Source organism: Gymnoscopelus braueri, assembly GCF_963280865.1.
Source record: "Gymnoscopelus braueri genome assembly, chromosome: 2".
Taxonomy (NCBI): Eukaryota; Metazoa; Chordata; class Actinopteri; order Myctophiformes; family Myctophidae; genus Gymnoscopelus; species Gymnoscopelus braueri.
Window position 1 is genome coordinate 38424927 of NC_137604.1, and position 23737 is coordinate 38448663.

The window sequence follows — 23737 nt, forward strand, 5'->3', positions numbered from 1 at the left end:
TGGTTCTCAATCTGTGGGGCGGGACCCCCACATGACAGTGTAGTGACAATTTAAGGACTTTTAAGACCCTTTTAATACCAAAGAAAAAAAGAAATGGAAAAAAAAAGACAAATTCTGCATCAAAAGTAAACTGAGTATACTATAATAACTGGTCAAACATTGGCCAAATTGTCAAATAATTTAAGAAAGAGGCAAACATTGTGAAAATAGCTCACAACGCCTCGCAAAATGCAAAGCATTGTGAGCTTGTAGATCTGTTATTTTCACAATATTTATCTGTGGAACGAGTCAAACAAAATGTAATGCCTCAACTCCTACATTCCAAGTGCTTGTCAGGGTGGGGGATCCCAAGTTCACATCACACGTGACAGATTATTTTGGGGGGAAAAGAACAGATCAGCCAGCTTTAAGCCTGATTTATACTTAATTGCGTGCCGGTGTCGTGCTCAGTGAATAGCAGATTTACAAGCTCATGTTGTGAACTTGTAGATCTGCTATTTACGGCATGCAACTTAAAATGTTTAAAAAATATTCAAAATATTTTAATTTTTTTCTCAATATTTTTTGAAAATAGCAGCATGTCCCATTTCACGTTTTCAAATGTATAAAAATCTTTTGAAAATAGCAGATCTATGCAACGCATTGTGAGCTTGTAGACCGGCTATTTTATCTCCTGCCTACTGTAGACTTATTCAGTTGGTTCATTCAATTACCTTTTTATAGCTCACAGCATCAAAAAGAAGTGGTGGATCAACTTCTGGCCAATGGATATTACATCAATCATTGCTATGTTTATCGTACAGTAAACTATTATCAAGAACCCACAAAAGGAGAAAATGCTCCCGGTTGTTGTTTGCTTTTAACTCTTGTACCCACTAACTCTTGTACCCACTGGATTATATACTATACGTATGTGCAAATGTACCCTTTCGGGTTGAGTTAAATGAACATTCAGGTTTTTACCATGTATTCAGTTTATTCACTACAGGTAATAATAATACACAATAATAATAATACAATACAATAAAACTATTAATAAGCACAGGTAATAACAACAATATGATACAATGAAATATAATATATACAATAATAATAATTAATTCAGTGTCATTGTTCACAGCCATTGCCAATTCTGCATGTCTCTACTGTGGTCCACCAACCTGGTCCATGATGAGACATGCCAGTATAAGTGCAAAGGTGTATGGGCCTGTTGCAGAGTCTGTTCTGTACAGCAGTCATTTAAGTCCACAAAGCCCAAGACCACTCAGGACTTGTCCTAGCCCTGGTCCAGAGCGTTAGTGAGTTCTCTCGAACTCACTAGCGCTCTGGATCAGGGCTAGACTTGTCCCAAGCCTTATCCAAAACTCCGGCTGGATATTCGGATGATGCGCTTGGTCAGCCATGTCCACAGCATGCTTCCAGAACGTGTCAGACCTGGAGAGTACCGCAGCAAGCTGAAAGAGGTCCGAGGCTGTCGTCGGTTGGCTGTCGTCTGGCCTGTGCAGCCGTTAGCTTTCTTCAAAACTCTTAGTATCGCCTCCAAAGCGTCCTTAATCTCTCCACCTCCCTCCTTGCTGCAGACAGACAATAAATCCTTCAGCAGGAGTTGGTACCTAGTTATTCTCTGGAACGGCTTGATGAGGAAGGAGCCGAGAGAACTGGCCACGTCCAGACCATATTTTAGCTGGATGTGGTGAAAGTAGGATCGAGCGTGTTTCTCCACTACAAGTTCACTGGAAGCAGCCATGTTCATGCAGTAGTTCACATACATGTCAAACTTCTCAGCCCATGCCACAAAGCAACGTCCCACATCAGCTGGAAGCTCACACTCGATCAACTGCTTAAGGAAAACATTTCTATGGAAGTCATGGATGTCCTGCATGTTACCAAAGATGATGGCTTCCTTATTGATGATGCCTGCAGGTTTCTCCTCCACTCCACTGGTCATCTCCCACAGGTAGATCTCCAGGCATTCACGCAGATCTCTGGTGTAGGCTTGCTCCGTCTCCAACAGTTCATCCATGATGAACCGCATCTTCCGGGCAGACTTCTGGTCGTCTGTCAGAGGCTGATGGCCGAGATGAAGTTCACCGAGTTGCTGTTTTGACGGCCGTTTTTGCAGCAACGGTCCCTGGTGTTTGTGAACGGCGTCCTCTTCTGGCTCCTGGAAGCTCTCAATGTTCAATTTTAAGACATTATCCTCTCCGCCGACCGTTAAGAAGTGTAACTCCTGCAGGTCTAACTTGAAGAACGTCTCCTGGTTGAAGAACTCCTCAACGTCTCCAGCGAGCATCATCTGAATCTGTGTGTCTTCCATCATCACTATCATCATCAACTGACAACCTGTGGCTGCGAGCGGCATTTTATAGCCTAGTGTCTGTGACGCAGCATCAAATTCGAAAGATGCATAAAAGAATAACCACGTTAACGCGCCTGTGATTGGCTGAGCGCAGGTCACAGGTTAACTTCATGTCTCGTGATCGCGTCGTGACCACGCCCACCGCGCGTCCGCCCAACCAGCTGGCCTTTAACTTTCAAACATAAACACTTGTGAGCTTAGCTAACGTAACGTTAGCTAACGTAACGTAACGTTAGCTAACGTAATGTTAGCTTAGCTAACGTAATGTTAGCTTAGCTAACGTAGCTAGCTAACGTTAGCTTAGGTAAGTAAGTTCCATGCAGGTATTAAACTGCATAGTAAAAGTCCGGTAATCAAAATTTACTTGAGTAAAAGTCAATGGTGTAAAGTAACTAAGTACATTTACTCAAGTACTGTACTCGAGTACAATTGTTAGGTACTTTTACTTTGAAGTATTTCCAATTGTCTACACTTTTACTTCTTCCACTAAATCTCGGAGGCAAATGTTGTACTTTTACTCTACTACAATTATTTGAAAACTTTAGTTACTAGTTACTTTGCAGATATAAATAATTACATTTATAAAACATACATTAACCACTTGCCGATACAAGCAACAAGTGAGCTTGTAGATCTGATATTTTCAAACATTTCGTACTTTTACAGTTGGTACTTTAAGTACATTTTGATACCAATACTTTTGTACTTTTACTTAAGTAAATTTTTAATTCCGGACTTTTACTTGTGTGAGTATTTCTACGTTGCAGTACTTTTACTTAAGTATATATCAGGCTAGCTAGCAGATCTGTTCTTTTTGGCCAGCGGCATTAACCACACATAAATCCTCTATACACAGTACACCTCTCACACTCACACACACACACACACACACACACACACACACGGTTGTGATGACAAGATAAAGACAATACAAAATCACACAAATGTGATAAAGAAGTGGGGAATAAGTTGTTTTATTGAAATACAACTTCGAAATGAGCTTATGCGAGACACAAAACTGGGAACAATCTGCTAAATCGAAAAATAAAATGTGAAGGTTCTGTCAAAAAAAGATGACTCTTTGTGTATGTACAGAAATGTACACCAAAAAAATGCCTCACATTACTTAAAAATTGACAGCTGCATGCATGAGGGTGTGTGGGTAGCTCTGGATATTTCTGAAACATAAATTGTTACAAATCTACACATTTAGAAAGGATTTCCCCCCTAAATCAATTATTTACATTTGGTTGCATTACAGTGTGCAACAATAACACACATTGCCAGATATCCTATACGTTTTAAAGTCAATGTACCATAAATGGGTTCAGGGTGTGTTCTTTAGGGGTCAAATCTAACAGTGAAACTCTGGCCATCAACTGTCACAATCACATCTTGTTAAACCCACATTGACCAGAACTGACTTTGATACTGGGGGTAGAGTAAAGCAATACAGGAGCAGAACAAAAAAAAGTCAAGTTAATTGTCACAAATCAAATGCCTCACTGAATGAGGGGACTACTGAAAACAGGGGTCTTGTAGTTCTATTAAGATGTGGTGTGTATTTTCCTGCATGATTTAGGACTGATAAGAGGTGACGAGGAGGCTTATCAACCACTCCATTGGCCACTCTTGACGCCTGGATAGGCACTGTCAATCAAAAAAAAGAAAAGACCAACCCCAACCCATCCATTCTGAACTGCCTCACCATAACCCATTAAAACCGGGAAAATATGTGTCATTTTAGATTTTAGATTGAGATTTTAGCAACATACGTTATAGCAACATACGTATTTCAGAAAACCCTTAGGATTTAGAACAATTGTTCTAAAAAATAGCAGATATACAAGCTCACAGCGTGTCACTTTGTGCTGCGCTGCGAGCTTGTACATCTGCCTTTTTGGGGGAAATTTTAATTAAAACATTTTTTAACACACAAATGTTCTTTTCTGGGGGTCCCTCGCACAAAACCTGTTCAGAAGGGGGTCCACGGCCAAATAGATCATCATTTTCGGGGTTTGAGAACTACTTATTTAGAAGGCATTTGTAGAATCGGTCTTAATGGGTTAAAAATGAAAGGTCGCTCTAAAGTAAGGTAAATGCCAAAACCATTAATACATACACAACCATTATAAAAGGCTAAGTAGACCTAAACCATGGCAGGAAAATCCACATCACAGTTTAACACAGAGATGTTATGACCCAAACCCAAATGTCAGCGTTTGCTACTGTGTCAGCAAGTCATTTAAAGAAAAGAGGAAATTAAAAATGCAGTTTTCCCATGTTGTGTCTGCAAAAAGTTAAACAAAAAATAAAGCTCGACAGATCCTCAGCTCTAAGAAACAGTTGGGCAATTCCATTCTTACTCTGAGAAAGAATCTGAACACAAGTACACTGCCCTGAAGTCTGTTTCATTTGAGCACTTCTCAAAGACTTTTGCTTTGACGGCTGCACTTTACAAAATGAACTAGGTTGAGATGAGAGGCTGAGGTGGCAAGAACAAAAGCCATGAAACCAGCAGCGCCAGAAAGAACACAAAGAACATTATCTTTGAATGAAATTACAAATAAATCTGAGGCAGAAAATAAATTGCCACGGTCCTTACTGAGATGCATAACCAAGTGTTTGCTGAGAAAAGGCAAAATGCTGTAATTTTCCACCTCATTTAAGTGTCATACTGTAGCTTAAGTGCTTATACATGCAAAAACAAAAATGATACAACAGAGGAGAAATGTGGTAAAAAGCTGCAGTAGAAGCACGACCAAAACAACCTTCATCCCCAGCGCCAAATATCACCCACATTCAACTCCCATTGAACCCAGTGAACCCCCCCCCCCAGACCCACTTCCTCTGAAGCTTCCACATGAATCACCCATGACTGACAGGTACAAAGAGGCGGGTGGGGCCGCAACCTCCGAAATAAAGAACATTTACAAACCTTTCAATAAAACATAAGAAAAACAGAGAGATGGGAAAACGTGAAGGGAACTCAACGCCCTGGTCTCTCTTAGGGCTGCTTTAAACTATGTGTGGCTTTGTGTTTACTGATGACACCAATCAGGAGCAGAAAAAAGTGAGATTAGAGCGCCAGTTTGCCGAACTTCAGGAAGGCCGACTCCCTTCCCACATTCACTTCCTCATCTTCATTAGTTTTTAATCCTGCCGCCATCTCCCTCACTGACAAAGCGCTTCCGCCCTCTAGTGGATAAAGAAAAAACAGTTAAGAGGCTGACACAGATTGACATTTCTGAGCATTAATATGCTAAATCAGAGTGGTATTAAAGGCCCAATCAGTGATAAAAAACAATAAGAGTACCGAAGTCCTGACGTCACTCGTTCATCCCCTGGGTCACGGAAGTAATTTATCTATGGCGAATAACATTGGGTCATCTTAGAATTGTCTCATAAGAATTGTGGTGCAAAAATAAACAAATTGTCATTGTGCTATTGTCAGGGAGGCAGCTCTGCATCGTTTACGATAGTCAGTCACTCATATTTGATACAGTAGGTTTCTGGTGAAGATTTAATTAATTCGGTGGCGGTAACGTTTTCTTGGCGTCAGTTGATGCTTTATATCCATAGGAGTCAAACCGGCATGCTCATTTGTTTATTTTTGTAACACAGTTCTATGGGGATTCAGAATGGGGGGAAAAAACGTGACCCAGGTAGGATGCGTAAATTACGTCAGACTTCGGTGGGAAGCCCCACAACAAAAAAAGAAAGAAAATAGCAGTTTATTCTCTAGTCTAGTTCACATAGCAGTTCTTCCTGTTCATAGGATAAATCAGGTTTTAAAATGCATTTGCTGTATTTTGGGGCTGCAATAGGTTGTCATTTGTAAACATTGACGGACCTCTTTTTTTCTTATGCAGAAAAAAACAATGAACACGTTTTCAATCAACCAATCAATCTGTTTCAGAATGTGAATATAGCCCTATGTTCAAAACAGTCCTGGGCTGGACCTTTGAAAAAGGAAAATGCCAATATGTTTTGGTTTTTGGCCAGCAATAGTTTTATAATAGGTTAATTCTAGTTGGTATAACAGGTATGAAAAATATATTAACCATATCCTTGACCTATATATTAATAGTTTACTTTGTGTGTGTGTACATATATATATATATATATATATATATATATATATATATATATGTCACAGTACGTTTGGAGAACCAGTACGATTGAAGACAGAGCGCTCGTTTTTAGGCACGGGGCTTCGGGGCGATGCGGGGCTTTTCGAGACAGGGTTTATTAGCGAGGCTCGCGAGGAGGAGGAGCTCCTCCTCCTTCTCCTTCTCCGTGTGTGTGTGTGTGTGTGTGTGTGTGTGTGTGTGTGTGTGTGTGTGTGTGTGTGTGTGTGTGTGTGTGTGTGTGTGTGTGTGTGTGTGTCAGGGAGAAACTAAAACAAAAGCCAGCAGAACACAATAAAAGTATCTTAACAGTCCACCTGATTCGAATGCTATCTGCATTGAATGGGGAAATAGGCGAGTTTATTAGACCTTTGAATGGGCGAAATAGGCGACCTACTTACCTACCCACGATTTATCAGACCATTCATTGGGTGTTATCAAGACATACTAACCTACCAACTGACATGACTTAATAGTTCAGTTTAGGTTTCGCTTTTGGTTTTGGACCCTGACGGAGGCGCGCAGTCACAGGCGAACTGTCACCCCGTGAAGGACCACAGAGGGAGCTAAGGCGACCGAGTTGCCGTCCTGAACGGTGTGACGTTCGCCTGTGCCTACTCAGCGCCGTTTGAGTTATGTACCGATAGGCACAGAATCGTAAATATTGTTGTGCGGACTGCTCCGCCTCCAAGTAGGTCAGTAGCTCCTGAATGAATGGTCTGATAAATCGCGGGTAGGTAGTAGCCTATTTCGCCCATTGAAAGGTCTAATAAACTCGCCTATTTCCCCATTCAATGCATTGATAGCACTCGAAGCCGGTCACACACGCGCGCACGTGTGTGTGTGGTCGCGGCAATATATGCTTGTGCACAAGCCTGGCTTGTGGCTCCCTCTAGTGTTGCTTCTACAGAATTGCTGGGTGGGTGGTAAAAACGAGCGAGCCTTCTTCAATCGTACTGGTTCTCCAATCATACTGTAACATATATATATATATATATATATATATATATATATATATATATATATATATATATATATATATATCAGCAATATTTCATATACTTCTATCTAGGCTCCGACCTGGAGGGACAGGCATCTCTCAGCTGTTTGGTGATGACCGATTCCTGGTAGCAGAGGTCCACAAACGTCTCCATAATGGAGTGAGCGTGAGGTACATCTACGTTGATCTCTGGGAGTGCATCGTACACACGCTGGAAGCCCTGGAGCAGAAACAATGGGCCATATAAAAAGAACAACATCAAATATATGTATGTAAGACATACAGTATGAATATGAAGATGGAAATATAATTTATATATATAGAGAGAGATTGTAGACGTGGATACATGCTTTTATGTATGTTTAATCTTAAATTCTTTGTCTTGATAATTTATCTGTATTCTTTCTTTTGGTGTTTTATGTAATTGATTATCATGGCTTGAGTTAATGTAAAATTTTCTGTTAGTTGTTGTATTGTGTTGAACTTGTAAAACATTAAACATAAAAACATAAAATGTTAGAATTCTTTGTAATCAACATGTTTTTTAAAGCATTATTTACTGTGCCTTCCAAAATTGCTAAAGATTGCAAGCAACAGTATCTAAAAGAAAACAACATAAGATTGCTTCGTGCAGAATCTCTGACCTACAAACTTGAATAAATCGGTATTCTAATTCAAAAGATGTTTTCAAATATACATTTTCTTGGCATTTTCTGCTTTCTTCAGACAGGAGAGTGTAGCAAGACAGGAAACCATGGACAGAGAGAGAGGACAGACACGCGAGAGAAGACAACAGGAGTCAGGTCCTCGCAATTCACAAGGAGCACGTGGCCAGTGCACAACTCACAGGTTTTCAAAGGGGGGGGGCAGCAGAGGGCGGCAATTGGAAATGAGAGTATATTATAATACTGCATATTATACTGTGTGTGTGTGTGTGTGTGTGTGTGTGTGTGTGTGTGTGTGTGTGTGTGTGTGTATATACACATGTATACAATTTACATATCGTCTGTCGGGTGGAAACCTCATATGTCCAAAACAGTTACTTTTCAGGATTCCAGGCCTCGTTTTGAGCTTATATATCTGCTACTTTTGATATTTCTGTGTGACACTGTAGCATGATCAAGTAGGGCATTAATTTACAAAAACACAACAAGTTAGAATATGGAGATAAGAGGTTTCTGCCCGACAGCAACAATTTTAATTTTAATCTCTTTATTTTGGTGCTGAGCCAAACTGCAAGGGCAGAGAAATTATTTAGAAAAGAAAGGGCTCACAACTGGCTTTTAATGTTCCTACTGTTATTGTAACACAATGTTTCGACCTTTGCAGTCTTTTCTCCAGGTTAAAAAGTGGAAGACAGTGAAGGTTGAAACGTTGTCACAATAAAGTCACAACAAAGTCTGATGTAAAGCCTGATTAATACTTTGTCGTGAGACAATGTCACGCATTTAAAATAGCAGACCCACAACGCGCGTTGTGAGCTTGTTGGTCTGCTATTTTCGCATTTGACACTGTCATGCGACGGAGCATAAATTTAAAATATTTTGCAGATCGGCTAGATGTAGTTTAGTTTCTTTGTTTTTTTCAAGCCATTTTTTAAACAGTTTGGTTAACTGGTTGCGCCACCAGGCACCCCAAGAACCAAATTTTCCTAGAGTGGGACTGACCCGGTTCATCTGGTCCACAGTGATGAGGCCACTCTTTCCGAAGGTCTGAAGTAGCTTTGCCATCATTTGGACGGCTGTGTCTCCTTTAGACTCCAGGACCATCACCACGGCCTATCAAATCACAAACAAAAAAGGAGAGAATATAAAACATCTACAACTTTGACTTTTGTTTTTCCACAATAGGGCATATGCAATTCTGATTTTATGCTTGAGTTTCATAAATGCATCTTGACATGAGCCATGGTATGATAATTTATGGATTTTTGTTTAGTGTCAAGGACCTCTAGTGTTCAAGGACACTTGAGTGTGCAATGTGCAACTCTGATCTCTTAGTTTTCAAATTCAATAAAAAGGTCAACAGTTTAGATTAAACTAAACTTAGTTAAACTAAGTCTGTTATGATCACTGATAATCAACTGTGTTTTACTGTTTTACCACAAGGTGGCAGTGCTGTATCTTGGTTTGTTATAGGCTCTGTGCATGTAGTCCAGAGTTTCAGAAGGTGGTATACAAACATGCGTGTTTCCCATAGCTTCGTTTGATGGTTCAGCAGCAGACTTGAACCGGAAACACATTATGAACATGTCATATGTCTTTCTGGTTCAAATCTGCTGCTGAGCCAAACAAACAAAGCGATGAGAAAATGAACCGGAATGGGAAACATGTATCCCACCTTCTGGAAACCCGGGACTACAGTAATGCACAGAGCATATTGTGCAAGTCCCAAGAAAGATAATGAAGAAGGCCCAAAATAGCTGCAAAGACCATACCATCTCCTTCCACTGATCTGAATAAGTTATGGAGGTCCAAGTCATTAACCAGTATGCCAGACCTACATTGAGGGCCAGTTGGATACAATATATACAAGACTAAACTTCTAAATAATAGGGCTCTTTTAATGACTAAATAATTGTATAGGAGGAGGACTGGGCCTGGGTCAAACCTCATAGACCAACTCATGGTGGAAGTGTGGCACCTCCAGGTCACGTAGACAATGTTCTGCTTCCGACAGAACCCCCGATATCAGGTACTCCTTCAGCAGGAGATTCATCTGAAACACAGAACACAAAAGTGTGACAAGCGATTTTGGGTGCAAAAATTTAATAATAATACAATTAATTTATAATGCGCTTTGCACAGGGTTATAAAGTGCTTTACAAAAACATGTAGCAAGAAAGCAACAAGGAAATAATAGTAAAGCAAAAATCTAACTAAACATCAACGCTAGTTCACAATGCTAAATGCAATAACTTGGGCATGTCCGAGGTCAGATGTCAACGTGTCTGCTACCGTAGTGAAGAAACAGACTGTCTGGAAGTAGCCCATTTTGATAACCAAGTTTTAAACTAGCAGTTGTTGATGTAAAATGAATCAAGATTGAACATCTACATGACCTATTTACTGCCTAAAATGAACGGGTTGATTACAAACAAGCTGCCAGAGCTGCATCTCCTCCATGCCAACAGCTCTACTGGCTGGGCAGAGCAGTTGGCCAGAGCTGCGTGGGGCACCCGCAGCCAGTGGTGTAAAGTAACTAAGTACATGTACTCAAGTACTGTACTTAAGTACAATTTCAAGGTATTTTTACATTCTTCATTATTTTTTATTTTCGATTTTCAATACTTTTACTTTTACCCCACTACATCTCAGAGGAAAATATTGTGCTTTCACTCCACTACAATTATTATGAAAACTTTAGTTACTAGTTATTTGGTAGATTTGGATCATTATTACAAAACAGACATTAACCACTTCAGCCCTATATATATTTCGGCCATTTGAAAATAGCCGATCTACATGCTCACAATGCGTTCATTGTGAGCTTGTGGATCTGCTATTTTCAAAAGATTTGTATACATTTTGAACTTGTGAAATGGGACATTCTGCACAATGAGTACTTTTACTTTTGGTACAAAAGTATATTTTGATGCCAATACTTTTGTACTTTTACTCTAGTCAATTTTGATTACCGGACTTTTACTTGTAACAGTATTTCTACATTGCAGTATTGATATTTCAACAATGCAGTATTGTTACTTTTACTTTTAAGTAAAAAAGAAATGAGTACTTCTTCCACCATTGCCCGCAGCCATCCCTGCTCTCTATCCACAATACTAGGGATAGATTGTTTATGCATGTTGTTTAGTATGTTTATCTATCTATCTACAACTGTTGGTTTAATATTCGCTACTTCCTTAGAGCAGTTTGTTTCTGTCCATCTCAAGCGGTCCCCGGTGGTCCAAGCAGATCAAAGCAAACAGCTGCATTTATACATTAATACATTTATAACTTTCAAGTGAAGTTTATGGTGGAAAAGGGAGGAGTCACATATACTATACATTTATAACTTTCAAGTGAAGTTTATGGTGGAAAAGGGAGGAGTCACATATACATATACACACACACACACACATATAATTTATATAGCAATGCTATGAACAACAAACACCCCTCATCGGTTTCCTCTCAACATGTTTGAGGCATGAAGTCTATGCACCAAATTCTGGATATAGTTTGCACCAACAATGTTAAACTCTGCTGAGTACAAACCGGGAACACATTGTGCTACTGTAGTTGAACTGAATATAACAACTAATTTCCTGTTGTTTTTATAATAGGATCTTGTGCTTTTTTATCCATTTCTTTTAGACATTTTTATCCACTGTGTTTCACACGGTGGAATTTTGAACAGACCACAGCATTTCAGTAAGGGAAATCAGCCTATAAAGTCTGTCCAGTGCAATCTCCTATGGAACTTTCTTGGCGCACTGTACTGAATGGCAAGAGAGAAGCACAGGTGCAAATGTGCACACGGATGCACACACCTCAGCTGGGGGTCCACAATGTAGCTCACCTCAACATCAAACCCTAACCACACCATGACTTCAAGAAATCGTCTGTTTTCCAAAAGCCTACACTAGTCTACAGCCACACACAGATAGATGCACAATGTTTTTAAGTGCGATTGTGATTTGTGAAATTGAAACTTGTGATATCCATGGCAGAGCAATTTAGTTTATTCAGAATGGGTGTGGTAATAATGTAAACCATAATTGGGGTGGCTTTAATTTTACCCTTTTCCCTCAGAATCCCAGCAAACAGCTACTGTACTGCCATTATGCAAAGTCTGACCTACACAGAGTTTCCATGTTTTAAGCAGAGCCACAGTATAATTTCAAGCCACTCAATGGGACGTTCAAACAGGCCATAACCCAAGCTTTCCCTTTTCATTATTTGAAAAAAGGAGAGTAGGCAGTCCACTCGCCAGCTAATTTGTACCTTTTCTTTAAATGAGAACAGCAGAGGAACAGTATAGGAAGCCAGGAGAGGGCCCGGAAAGAATTAGATCCAGCGCTAACATGGGTGTATACGAGTCCAGAAGAGGGGGGGTCTCAAGTATCATTACACAACGCTTGGGTGGTGCAGGGGAAATATTACCTGCCCACCACCGGAATCTAGTTGTTCGAATCCACTGCAGTGCATCCGGCTTGCCAAGCGTCTAAACGAACACAACTGGCCTTGTTCAGGGGAGGGAAGCCAGGCCAGAGAGTGATATTTGACAATATAGAACATCACCAAACCCAGTACGTTTATTCTTTTAATAAAAATGTTAACTTCCTGCTGATTTTACTATTTAAGATCCGGATCTGCAAATCCCGTTTCACTGTACAATGTAAGTCAATGAGGAGCATATTTTGAATTCTCAATTTCTAATCAAATGGAGCAATTATGTTTGATTTCTTGTCCACCTTTGGAGTTACATCATGGCAAGGTAACTACACAACCCAAACCTCTACCTAAGTGGTCTTGCCCTTTAAGTCTAGCTTGTCTTCCCTTTTTTCTTCTTTTTGCTAATGTCAATACCCTGTTTCTAAACAGTTCTTAGAACACGATAGGACTCTCCAAGCCCCCAAAATCTGAAAATATTCAACTTTCAGGTGGAGTGCTGTGCTTCAACCACGATTTTCAATAGTCGCTTAGCAACAAGAGCTAGCCAGCACTTCCCACGAGCATCTGTTAGTGCTGTCGGCTAAAAGCAAACTAACTTGTGAGGCTAAGGGATGCTGTGGGGCCTGCTCTGGCTTCAACTCAGCTCAATGTAACAGAATCTAGAGGAAAATAATAGAAAGACTGACAGATTGGGACAAAGATTCCAGAGTCTTTATTTAACTCTGAAGTGTTAAAACATTAACCATTTTTAAATAGTTAAATTGATTTACTGTAGCTGTGCATAGGATACAGAATCGATGAGACCCAATAGAGAGCAGTGAAGAGACCCCATGCCCAATGCAAGCCCACTCTGCTCTGCCTGGGAGGCAGCTGCATACAGCCAAGCAGGAAATCAAAACTGGACAGTGATATGAGTTCTTCAGAGGGGTTATGTAACATTCTAGAACCCAGGGCAGGGTGAGATCACACTTCCTTTCCTAAACATACAAAAATGCATGCTATAATGCAGTCTTGTACAACACATGCACACAGTTACATAAATGTACACAAAAATGATCTTTATAGCACGCACATTTTACAGTAACATGCCAAACACAACCGTCTCATCCAGGGAACAGCAATCCCACACAAAGCCATGCTAAGAGAGATCACGCCTCATCGGGGGTGTGGGGGCGTGTCACGAACATGAGTGTGGTTTGGCTTAATTTGTTTGCACGATGGTAAAAACACAGAAGCACTGATAAATAAGTTGTCATCCTTATAATACACTTTTGCAACTTTCTGATGTTAACATTTTATATGCATTTCCAACGTCTCCCTGCAAAACAACCAAATCAAAGCAAGGATTAAACCCCCCAACAAGTTGCAAGACCAGCTGCACAGTGCACACACGTTAGGTTGAGACCGGACTTCCGTACTGACAGATATCTGTTCCTTCTTTTTCAAATCCAAATTCCCAGAGGGGAAGGTTGCTCTGCCAACACAGCAAGCAAGTACAGGGCTGGCCTGTGGCTCTTTACCCAGTGTGCACTTCAGCCGTCTGTTGATGTTATGTAAGAGCAGAGAAAGGCTGGTTGCAGGTACATGGTGATTTGTATCTGTACAACAAGCTCAACATTAGAGGCCCATACATTCTTCCATTCTTTTACAATATGTAAGCACATGGCTTAGGCTTACATATTCTATTGTGTATTGCAGTTATTCATCACTGTGATTTTTTTTTTTAATTCACATTTTATACTATATACTTACTTGAGCAGTTAGGGATTAAGTGTCTAGTACAAATGGCACTTCAACAAGACATGACGCAATCAATGTGTGTGGAGCTTACCTCTTTGACAAGGTGTTTGACAGGTCTGAGGCCACCACCCACACCCCACACGTTGTCTAGCCTGACTATCTCCTTCTTCATGGAGAGGAGCACAGCGGCACGGTCCAGCGCCGCTCTGCAGTGAGAGAACAATGCCAGACATACAACATAGACAAACATGAAAAATAAGGAAAGGAATTAAGTACTCTAAACAGATTTATCTTTTTTTGTAAACATTGATGAAGGCATGGTGAACTTAATGTATTGATTTTTACTTGCATGGGAGGCAGAGTGAATTTATCATCATTTTGGGGGTTTAAGTTCTAATACTTCTGTGTAAAAACTGAAAAAAATTGTGAAACTGCCAATTGTGTAATCTGCATTTGCAAGATTGTGAATGACCACACAGTTTCTATAAATCTTTTAACTTCATTATTCAGTTCAGCGTGCCAGTTCAACATGCCCCGACATTAAATTACAGTCTTAGGGAAATTTGCGAAACAACTGCATTAAAGTCTTTAATTTGCATCAATCAACTTGTGCTCACCTGGCGTAGTCACAGTCCACCTTGCCCTTGTAGCGGTCCAAGAATGACATGGGGAGGGCATGGTCTGCTATAGCTCTGGCAATAAACTGACCCAACATCTGAGGACGACAGAAGGGAAAGGTTTATTTGTTGTTGTGTCACACAACCATTTCCTCATCTAAATGCAGGGTTGCATTGCTCATGGGACGGCCTTGCACGCCGCGCAGGAACCTATTTGAACAAGAGCACGCGCAGGCACATGCATAGATTTAAAACAACTTTAAATTCACACCTCAGCAAAGTTTACAAAGGCTCCCGACTCATACCAGATGAATTAACATAGGAATGAGCATATCAATTGTCCATTGTGTGACCTGTAGTGTAGGTGTTATTTATTAAAATAAGAGTGCAACCACGTTCCAATCCAGCAATGCAACACTGTCTAAATGTAATATGGTGGTATGGACATAGGCGTAGGCGTAATAAGCTATGGCTTCAGCCTATTACTTCTTGGTCAGAAATTTGGTTATTTTCTCAATTCGTTTTTTTTGTTTGCATTACCTATGAAATTTAAACTATGTTACCACAAAAATGTACTGAAATAAACTAAACAGAGCAGCATAACAACTAAAATCTAAATATTTTTTGTTGGATATTGTGATTAAACCATGAATTAATCTAAATGAGTCATACTTTATTGCACATGAGGCATCTTACATAAACAGCTTCATTTTCTTCAATTACTTTATTTTGCCCATATTGTAAGGCCCATACATGATGATCACCACTAGCATGGCAAACTACTTTATGGGAATTAAGATCATGGATGGAACAAGTATTTGACCTATGAGGGTGCTTACATGGACACCACTGCCAGTTAGTCAGGCCTACCTGTGGAGCTTCTGGTGTGTCCAGAATGAGGTCTGGTAGATCTCGGATTATCTTGTCAAAGGCTCGGGCCATGTCTGACTGGGACATCATTTTGCCGGACAGGTCAGAAAGCAGGCGGGAGGTAAGCTCTCTGTGGCTGGCCTTCCCCTCAAGGGACAGGGAGACAGCCAGCGAGGAGAACTCATACTTATTGGAGCCCAGGTTCAGTCCCTTCAGCAACATCTAAACAAAAGGCAACATTGTTTTAGAAATCAATGTGGGAAAGTCATCTGTAAAACAGTGACGCCCTTTAACAGCAAAACCTAGCTTTCCAAAAATTGATTAAAAAAGGAAAAGATGGCTCATGGATGTGGGGTATTATTTACAACCCTCCCTGTGCCCTTAGGTCCCTAGATGGGGCTCTTTTAGAGGTCCCCAAAAAAATACCCTCGTAATCAAGGGAGAACGAGCCTTTTCCTTTAATGCCCCAAAAGGAATGCCCTACCCAAGAGTATTCCACAAGCGGATACTATCATATCCTTTAAATCGCTTCTTAAAACATATTCTTCCAGAAAAGCATTCTTGTAAAGCACCCTATACAGCCTAATCCCCCACTTTTCTTGTTGAATTTCTGTATCAGTTTTAGCCATTAGACGTTGGCGTTTTATCTTGTCGATTACCAGTGCCTCTCAGGTTTTGCGTGATTTTAAGTGTCTTCATGCTGTGTCACTTACCTGGACTTCTTTTGTGTCTCCGTGTTCAAAGTATTCTTGTACAATAGGGTTGACAGTCTTCTCGAGCTCCTTTTCATCCAACTCTGGCACCACTGTGGCATAAACTGTGTCCCCCTGTCAAAGAACAAACTGTTTCACATCATCTGAAATAGAAACATCACCGCTAGGATTTGCACTTAGGCTTTTACACTCTGAATGTACTGCTACAATTGGCCATATTCACACAGTGGCCATCATTCAAATCATCACGCTCATTAGAACATGAAGAGTATGATGTAAGAGCAAAACGGCCTCTGTATGAATATGGTCAATTGTATTCATCGCTCCTACATGTCCATGTATCCTCAGTAGTCCTGCATTAATAGCTCCGTTTGATCGTAATGCACCTGATGTAAAGGAATCTTCCCATGTACCTCACACTTGACAATTCCCATTCTGATAAGGAAATACAAAGCGAGAACATGAACACTCACATGTCACTTGCATCAGATGTTTTCTTTACCTTGCTATAACTTCCATCAAATGCTCAAGTCAATATCTAGCATTCCTTACTTAAATACCATAGCTTGGACAAATACTATCTGGAACATATGCATTATTTACATGTAACTTGAAACTTCAATTCCTGTGTACAGTTGTTGTCAAGAGTACCAGTGAATGCTGGATTGACCCGCTTTCCGGTGTGTGTGAAACATGGTAGGTTTGGAGAACAATTGTTAACTTTCAGTGATAACAATCTTGACACCAACTAGAAGGGAGAAAAAGTAATCTTTCACTAGGGGTATGAGTGAAGCACTCATGATATTTTGTCTAAATTTAGATGGGAATTGGAACACACACACACACACACACACACACACTTCTGGGTGAGAGCCCATTACTCTGACTCAGTTTCGAGCCCATTACTCTGACTCACTTTCCTGTTTTGAGAAGTGATCCTTGACTGTTTCCCCCCCCTTTTTTAACTGAAGGGAGTCGAAACAAGACCTTTCCCAACATACGTGAGGATATATATCCCTCAAAATGTCCCCAATAAAGAAAGGCAATTGCTGAACAGGCATTTCTGTACAACATAATAAATGGCATGCCATTAATAATACATGATTGCATTTTAGCATCATTATCATGCACATTTGTTTATCCACTTGGAGCAACTTTACTCTTACAACTGCAAATAAATTGTGGTATAACATGGGCGGAGGCATTTTCGCCAGGCCATTTCTATTAAGGAAGTTTGATAATGGTATTGAACCATTAGCAAACTTTTTTGTGTCTAGGAGAAGGAAATATTCAAAGGACACTATAGCTACAGAACTGCAATTTATAGATACATTTTGAAATATCGCCAAATCAAAACCAAACAAGCCCATGACACTTTTCAACCCTTAACACTCATTAGAAATCTAACAGATAGATTTTGGTCCCATCAAATGCCTCGGTTGCCCTTTACCACACTGCCCCTATTCTATTCCACTGTGATTAGAGAGGCACAAATAATCCAAAATTGTGATTTATTGAACTTGGCAATTAATTCAAACAACTTATTTGGTCAGCTGTTGCACCTTGCCCATGTCTCCTCACCAGTAAACAAGAGTTGATAACCAGAACATTGATTGTACAACACAATAAAATCAAAAGGGCATACCATACCATTTGACTAAAGATATGGCAGTGATATGGTATAAGTGGCAAAGACATTAAGGAAATATAGAGATCTTCTGACCATACCACATCAGGGCCAAAAGACATGACTGAGGTCTGTTTGAGCTCTTCTGAGTCTATTATCAAGTGGGCCATACGCCTTGACAGATGCTCCATTCCCACTACGTCAGTGCCATGTCAGGCTGACCAGAGAACAGATAGAACTGGCCTTGGGCGTTGTGCTGAACTTTTTCTTGATAACAGGGTTAAAGATTGAAAATATAGTGTGATTGTGGTGGGCACAGAGCCATGTGTGTTCAATGATAGTCTAGCTATAAATAATCTTCATGTCAATTCCTATGGACTTTAGCCTTTTGCAGGCCTTTTTTGGCCTGCAGCAAAAAAAAAAGAAAACGATCTAGCAAGAAGCGCAGATCAGATGATAACACAGCTAATGCCATCTGTTGCCGTGGACATAGAACATGAATTAAACTGTTAGCGCCCGTTCACAGCAGGAGGGTAATTAATTATGTCATACCACACTGTGCCATCGTTTTCAACAAAGGATAATGCATTGTGTGATTCATTAGACAGACAGGTGTGCATATGCTTGTAGTCTGTATGTGGACAATTACTGGCTTGACCAGAGCGTGAGGCCCCTTTTATTCAACAGTGTGTCGTTTACCCAGTAGGGATGTATACCGGTTCTCGTGCGAGTACGGCCCCGGTGCCATTTGAGTTGGTGCCAGACCGGTGCAAGCGTGACGTAGAATTCGGTGCTGTAAAACGGTACCTAGACAGTCAATGTAGGCCTGAGCTGTGGGCTATGGATGGGATCACAACTGCAGGCACCCTCGCTGCATAAAGAGGGAAATGTGCGTAGCATTTTAATAATGTAAACATGTTTCTTTGATTAATGAACGGCCCAAACTACACAGTCTACCGACATGACACATCTGACGACGTTGTCAGCTGTCCATCTGATACCAACTCTGCAGCCGCACTGAGGCGCTCTATATTAGATTAGATAATACTGCTTTTCAAATATAAATGTATTAACCTCTGTAAACTAAATTAATCCATGATGCCAGGGAGAGGGCTGATGAAATAATTTGATTAGAGTAGGTGTATTTGATCACGGAGTGGATATTTTTTAAACAAATACCACAATTGCGGATTGTTAAGATGAGCATTTTACCACATAGAGAATTAGCGCAAATTAAGTCAAGCTGCTAAATGCTTATGCATGTGTCTTGCTATGAACATTTTTGTAGATAAAGTAAAGTAGACGCCACTGCACTTCAGTCACGACAGCCAGCCCCTCCTCCTCCTCTCACTAAACAGACTATGTTTTCTGTTCCTTTTTTAGAATTGAGAAGTATCGGTTCTGGTACCGGTATCGGATAAAACCTTACGATACTCATCCCTATTCCCCAGCAGCAGCCCTTCAGTATCAGCATGTTTGTTTGGAATGCGCCATGAGAGGTGTAATCTAAACATACACCTCAGCTTTGTGATGAGTGGGCTGTTTGTGTGTGGTATCTTTTGTTCCCACACTAGTGGTCTGACCAAAAGCAGCTAACACTTTTCTGGTGGTTTTTATTCACTGGCAACTGGGGGAAACAAAAGCCCCTTTTACACAGCCTGCTCAAGGCGGGAATGTTGCACCATCATTCTGTATAAAAGATACGGACATGGAGCTGGCAGCGGAGGCAGTCACAGTGCCGAATGAATGCCTGTGTAAAAAAGGCACAGCCACCATGGTGGGACAAGCATGTGAAGTCCGCTTTTCTGCCTTGAACCACTTCCTGCTTCTCTTCAATTTCTTCTCCAATGCATTGCTGCTCACACAAACACGTTTGCACGTCTCCATCATTTTAGCATTACACATCAACATGTTAAAAGCATAGTTTTAATGAAAACGGTAAAGTATAAATCAAAAGATGACACCGACATTGCTCATCTTAGATCCACAGGTGTTGCCTGGGCTGCAAAAGCCTGATCGCACCAGGTAATAAGGTGACTTTTAGGAACAACCAAGAGGGCCTAATCTGAGGCTCAAGGCTGCACTCGGGCTCATATGGGACCAGCATATATAAAATGTAAACGTAGGAGCCTGTATAGGCGATAGTTGTAAATGTATCAAACCTACTGATAATAGCTGCCAAAAAGCATAGTTTAACACTGATGTGCTAAGGCTCATTTATGCTCCCTTTACTTACAAAAACATGATCCGTATGATGTAACAGTCTCTGCTCACATTCTTCCATGTGTCCTTTATGTTGGCATGGATTGAAAGCAATACTTCCACTAGAGGGCAGTTCAGAGCCAAAACCTTCTGACAACTAACATGGCAAGGGTCACCTAGTCTCACGTGGCCAGACTGTTGCCTCCCACAATTTTCAAATGTTTCCAGTCATACAGTCTGGGACACGGAAGCGCTGATCATGATTAAAATATAAAGCGGAGCTGAACACTCTCCCCACTTCCGTTTTGTCTTTACAGTTGCGCAAATTTATCCTAATATAAATCCAAATCATCTAAGCATATATAGCTTGCTGCTTAGCAGAAATGGAAATTAAAAAATTAAATGTAATGATATTTTTAAATATTTTTTCGTGAACGGAAGTGCCAACTTCCTCTCTCCGATTTCGGGAGGTGTAGTTCCAGACTCTATATAGCATTCGGAGATTGTAAAATGGTTGTCTGGCTACACGAGACTAAGGGTCACCCAACACATTGGTTGATACTACTACACAAAAAGAGACACAAACATGCGCCCCATACCTGTTTAGCTTCATCGTAGTTTGGGTCTCGTGCGTCAGGCTCCTCAACTTCATAAACCTGCCCTGCTGCCCCCCACACTCCTTTACCACCAGCACCACCTGGCCAAAAAATACCACTGCTGTTAGCATAGTACAGGTCTTACTCAGAGCTAGCGTAAGCCTTGATTGGGTGCCATAATTCATTTGCCTTATTTAGTCAACTTATTTTTGCATTTTGTTAACCTTAGCTTACGTTTTGAAAGATAGTTCTGCATCCTTATTTAAAAAATGTCCAAAGCATTTCTTTAAAAATGTCAAAAATAGAAGATCTACAAGCTCACAATGCGGCACACTAAGAGTTTGTAGATCGACTATTTTAGCTATGTGTTATATGATTGTTGCCGATATGTAATGTATTGTATGTGTTGTCGATGAATCGTGTACCATAACCCACAATGGAAACAAGTCCCCCAAGGACTTCTAGCTGAGCTTTTTTGACTGTACTGCCGTACTGTTATCAAACATATTAATAAAGTAATCAATCAATCAGTGGACAGATCCAAGATGAAGAAAGCAGGAGCTCTTACCTTTCTTCGGCAGGCCCCGGCCTTTGCCGGCGCGTGACTTGCGGTCGTTGGTGTTGGCTTTGGCTTTAACGCCGTTGGGGTCGCTGTCTGCCAAGTCCCCCGACTCAGAGATCGACTCACTGTTTGAGTTTCGGGATGAGGACTTGCGCAGACGACGTTTAGCTTTGGCCTTGAGCCGGGCCTCGTGGAGAAGCTTCTCCTGGGGCGTCCAGTTACCATTGACCTCCACTTCATGCAGCCCATCATCTTCATCGCCATACATACTGCCATTATTTGCTAGGTCACCGTCTAAGGAGAAAACTCCTGTGAACAGCCAGAGGGGAAAGGGTGGCCAGAGTCAGTAAAGCTTGATTTATATCCATCGTGCGACAGAGTATAAAATTTGTCTTTCTACTTTGACAGGATGTGGAGATAACCTTGAAAGTGTTATGGACACTGCAATAGCTACAGCAGTACTATGGATACTGCAATAGCTACAGCAGTACTGTCAACAATAGATACCAGGCACAGATTGAGTCGAGTTTGAACCTTAGGAGTCTGCAATCACACAAACACACAGGACATACTTTTTAATGACTGTAACTTAACTGTTATCTGTCATCTATACTACACCCATGTGCATGTTGTTGATTTCAGAATGATGCAATGTTTACAACCTCCGGCACCATATTATAAATAATATCCATGTGTAAAAAATAATAATAATAATGTTACAATAAGTACTCGCAGTACTATTGTGCACCCATTGCTACAATAATGTCTCTATAGGCCGATGTACTGGAGTAAAGCCAATGGCTCAGTGAATTGCCCTTACAAAGCCTGTCTATCTCTCTGAGTGGGTTATCAAAAAAAAATACTGTGCAAACAACAACAGCTGTTGGATATGGTCTGTTTAGTGTCACCTCTCCATGCAAGGGAGGTAGTCTAGTGAGAAGTCTGAAAACAGTGCTCCTGTTCAACCTAATTTATACTGTCGCACGACTGTGTCTTATTTTGAAGCTTGGAAAGAAGTTATTTCTGATGAGCGACACTATCATGCGACAGAGTATAAATTAGGCTTTAGTGTGTGTCCCTTCTGAAAGCATCCAGAACATGCTGTTTCACAGAATGGCGCCAGAAACGGGTGAGACTCTAATGAGACACTTGCAGCTGTTTGGATGCTTGGTTAAAAGGGGAATTTCAGCCATAATACATCTGAACTACATTGTTCCAGCCCTCCATGTAATTCTCTCCAAGGGTTTTCAACAGGTTATGCGTTTCATTAGATACTTGTTTATAAATGTGTTATTGAAGTCCTAGAAAGGCCAACCACACTAGACTAGACTAGGCTTAAAATGTTACGTTGTAATCTGAGAACCATCTGCTTACAGCAGCAATTCCTAGCGAAGTTTTGGGCCACCCCCATTTCCAGCATTTTACTAAGCTGATTTTCTAATTATATGGAGTAGCGGTCCGCCTTGTGATATAAGTGGGAAAATTCTTAACTCTCAAATGAGTGCAATATGTGAGATTATGTGTCCAATAAATCAACTGCAAGTGGTAAAATTCTAGAGTGAGTAGTGGAAGATTTCAAATGTGTTCAACTTGAGTTAAGTTGTAGTTGCACAAATCCCATCCATGATATCTATTGCCCCATTCTGAGGCACGTATCTGCCAATACAAGTGCAAACTGCAAACCTTAAGTCCTTATGATCCATTTATAACACAACGCATAAATGTGTAGTCCAAGCTGAGCTCTGCATTCCTTCTGAAGGTCATGCAACACCCCAAAATGTCTGTGCAGATTAACACAACACCTGGGCATCCAGCTAACCTTTACAAATGCGAGGGGTTAGATTTGCAGCAACATGCAAAACACATGCACAAGTAGCTACATTACAGCAGGACAATATTACAAGAAATATCAGATTGCAATCATTTGGCAACTGTAGTAGTAATTGAACTTATGTGTTCACAGCGTTTATGTGTTTTACGGTTTGATTTGTATGCTATTCGAGGATTTCTCCAAAAACGTTCAAGTAATTAGTAATTCATTACGGTAATTATTATAGACTAATATTGCAAATTTGCAGGTTCTTGAGACTGATAATGCAATCTAGAATATATTTTTTAAGCACTCCTTACATAACAACTACACACTCTTCCAGTGCTCTTCTGCCATTCCGCTCTATCGAGTGTTTGTAAACAAGGATAAGTTG

The 23737-nt window shown here is 40.6% G+C and overlaps 1 protein-coding gene across 1 annotated transcript in view; it reads right to left on the reverse strand.

Moving 5' to 3' along the window:
- Positions 1-3315: 3315 nt before the first annotated feature.
- The window catches only part of pdcd4a (programmed cell death 4a), a 28184-nt gene continuing 7762 nt past the window's right edge, over positions 3316-23737 (reverse strand). Inside the window, exons 2-11 of the mRNA XM_080445699.1 lie at positions 21540-21842; positions 20975-21072; positions 16547-16660; positions 15834-16055; positions 14964-15061; positions 14438-14552; positions 10100-10207; positions 9157-9267; positions 7570-7709; positions 3316-5557 (exon numbers count right to left, since the gene is read on the reverse strand). Of these exons, the coding sequence (XP_080301825.1) occupies positions 5506-5557; positions 7570-7709; positions 9157-9267; positions 10100-10207; positions 14438-14552; positions 14964-15061; positions 15834-16055; positions 16547-16660; positions 20975-21072; positions 21540-21842 (1361 nt within the window). The 3' untranslated portion in view covers positions 3316-5505. The remainder of the gene's footprint in view (positions 5558-7569; positions 7710-9156; positions 9268-10099; positions 10208-14437; positions 14553-14963; positions 15062-15833; positions 16056-16546; positions 16661-20974; positions 21073-21539; positions 21843-23737) is intronic.